This window comes from Asparagus officinalis, chromosome 2 (genome assembly GCF_001876935.1).
Source record: "Asparagus officinalis chromosome 2, Aspof.V1, whole genome shotgun sequence".
NCBI lineage: Eukaryota > Viridiplantae > Streptophyta > Magnoliopsida > Asparagales > Asparagaceae > Asparagus > Asparagus officinalis.
The window spans coordinates 71,432,071-71,434,124 of NC_033795.1; the positions used below are offsets into that span (position 1 = coordinate 71,432,071).

General features: G+C 36.0%; 1 protein-coding gene across 1 annotated transcript; it reads right to left on the reverse strand.

Annotated features, from left to right (window-relative positions):
* On the reverse strand, positions 220-1,029 carry LOC109829603 (B3 domain-containing protein REM5-like). The gene is made up of 3 exons (XM_020396666.1): positions 946-1,029; positions 501-867; positions 220-427 (listed from the first exon to the last, which is right to left on the reverse strand). The coding sequence occupies exons 1-3, from the start codon at positions 1,027-1,029 to the stop codon at positions 267-269; spliced, it is 612 nt and encodes a 203-aa protein (XP_020252255.1). The 3' UTR covers positions 220-266.

The window sequence follows — 2,054 nt, forward strand, 5'->3', positions numbered from 1 at the left end:
ATAAGAGTTAACCCTTCTAATTATAAAGAAAATAGTCAAAATCATTGTTATTCCCAAACACTAAAACTGATCATAAGGGCTAAAATAAAACTTATTTAACGGGTTAATAATTTAGTCCTTCAGATTATCAAATGGGCTAAGTACATTAATCCTTCTCTTTAACCCCTCTTCATTAACCCTTTGCCAAACGGGACCTAAAAGTTTTTAGGGATGCAGTGTTATCCCTCCTGAATTAAACCATAAAACGAGAAGTTTTAGGGAAAAAATTAAAATAAAACTACTATTTGCTCATACAAACAAATGCTACTTACTACATGGCCTCGATACAAGTAGCGAGCACTTAGTTTCACCTCAAAACACACTCCTCCCGCAGGATTACTCTTCGTAAGCTCTTCTTTCTCATATCCACTATATGACTCTGTTGATACTGTCATAAACATAAAATCCATAAGATTTCAACCTGAAAAAAGAAACGTAATTCCTTAATTAAGTCAACATACCACGACTAGAATTGCTACATTCCTCCTCCTCATCTTCTATATCGATCAAGACTGGTAGTGTTTGCTCTAATTTCTTAGCAACCCAATGAGCAATCGAAGGATAAGCTATCTCACAAGTGCTCAAATCAAATGCTCTGAAATCGAAAACCATATCGCCTCGATAGCGAAAGACCAAGAAATACCCCAAACCCAAATTATGAGCATGGGCTAGCTCAGACCAACCAAGCCCTCCAATGCACATGTCTTCATCTGCATGTTTGTAAACTTCGACATGCCAAATCTCGCCAATTGGGTTCACCAACGAGGCCAATCCTAGCTCACCCTTCTTGTTCATAAGAACATTCTTAACGAATTTAGTTGGAAGTGTCTGCATTAAATAAAAATCATAATGAATGAGAGCAAGAGAGGAAAAAAAACGAAAGAATGGACAGAGGGAGGGGAAAACCAATCTATTGCTGAAACCAGGCCGGAGGACTCTGAAGAAGAAGCTGAAGCTTTGAGAAGAAGCACATTGCAGTGACTGAGCCATCTTTTTCAAGCTTCATCAGAGTTTAATGCGTTAATGAAGGAATGGGCTTATAATATATATATATATATATATATATATATATATATATATATATATATATACTATATATATATATATATAGCAATATGAGTATGCTTGGTACCAAGCATAAAAAGTTATGCATAGTAGTGATGTGTCATATTCCCCTCCACTCATTCAAATATGCGACCACATTCACATGGGTAGTGAGTGGATGAGGATGTGACACATCTACTACCAAACATAAAATTTATGCTTGTACCAAGCAAACCCATTTATATATATTATTATATATTATATATATTATATATATATATATATATAATATATATATATATAGTATATATATATTGTAGAAAGTGACATGTGGCTTGTCACAAAAGAGCATGTCTAACATTTGTAGAAGAAAGAGAGATTTCCCTAGTATTCTCAGCGTATTGAATTGACGTTCCCCAAAATTCGGTATCTCCAACCAAATCTTTTGCTTGATATGGCATTGCAATGGTGTGACTGATCATGGCACCTGGCGACCTGAAGCTCAAGTTGAGTGGAGGACCCGAGTCTTTTGAATAGTAAGTCGTCAATCTTTAATAGAATGTGCTCTGACAAACCATATTCCGCCGTCTCCTTCTCACAGGCAAGAGAATATTCTTGGCTGGGTCTAATCTTTCATACCCTTAAAATTATTCCCACAAATCTTGAAATTGTTATTTAGTCCCCAAATCCTACAAGTTACTTCAAACAAGCACTAGCTTTTCATGCTTGACGAAGATATATCTACATATGTAGCTCAAAGATAATGCCATGCATAGAACTCATACATTATGTCTGTGCTCCATAAGACCTTAGTGCACATCGGAACAAGAAAATTTACATCCGTACAAAGAGAGACATATGAACAACCATTCACTAGTGGAAAATAGCCATTTACCGACGGACAAATAGCGACGGAATATTCCGTCGCTATAACAAGGGTAATAGTGACGGAATATTCCGTCGCTATTTGT

Excerpts from the sequence above, each read along its gene's own strand:
- LOC109829603 (XM_020396666.1), bottom strand. The coding sequence starts at position 1,029 with ATGGCTCAGTCACTGCAATGTGCTTCTTCTCAAAGCTTCAGCTTCTTC. Across the intron at positions 868-945 it reads CTGGTTTCAGCAATAGATTG|ACACTTCCAACTAAATTCGT; the intron begins GTTTTCCCCTCC and ends TATTTAATGCAG. Across the intron at positions 428-500 it reads ATGTAGCAATTCTAGTCGTG|TATCAACAGAGTCATATAGT; the intron begins GTATGTTGACTT and ends TGTTTATGACAG.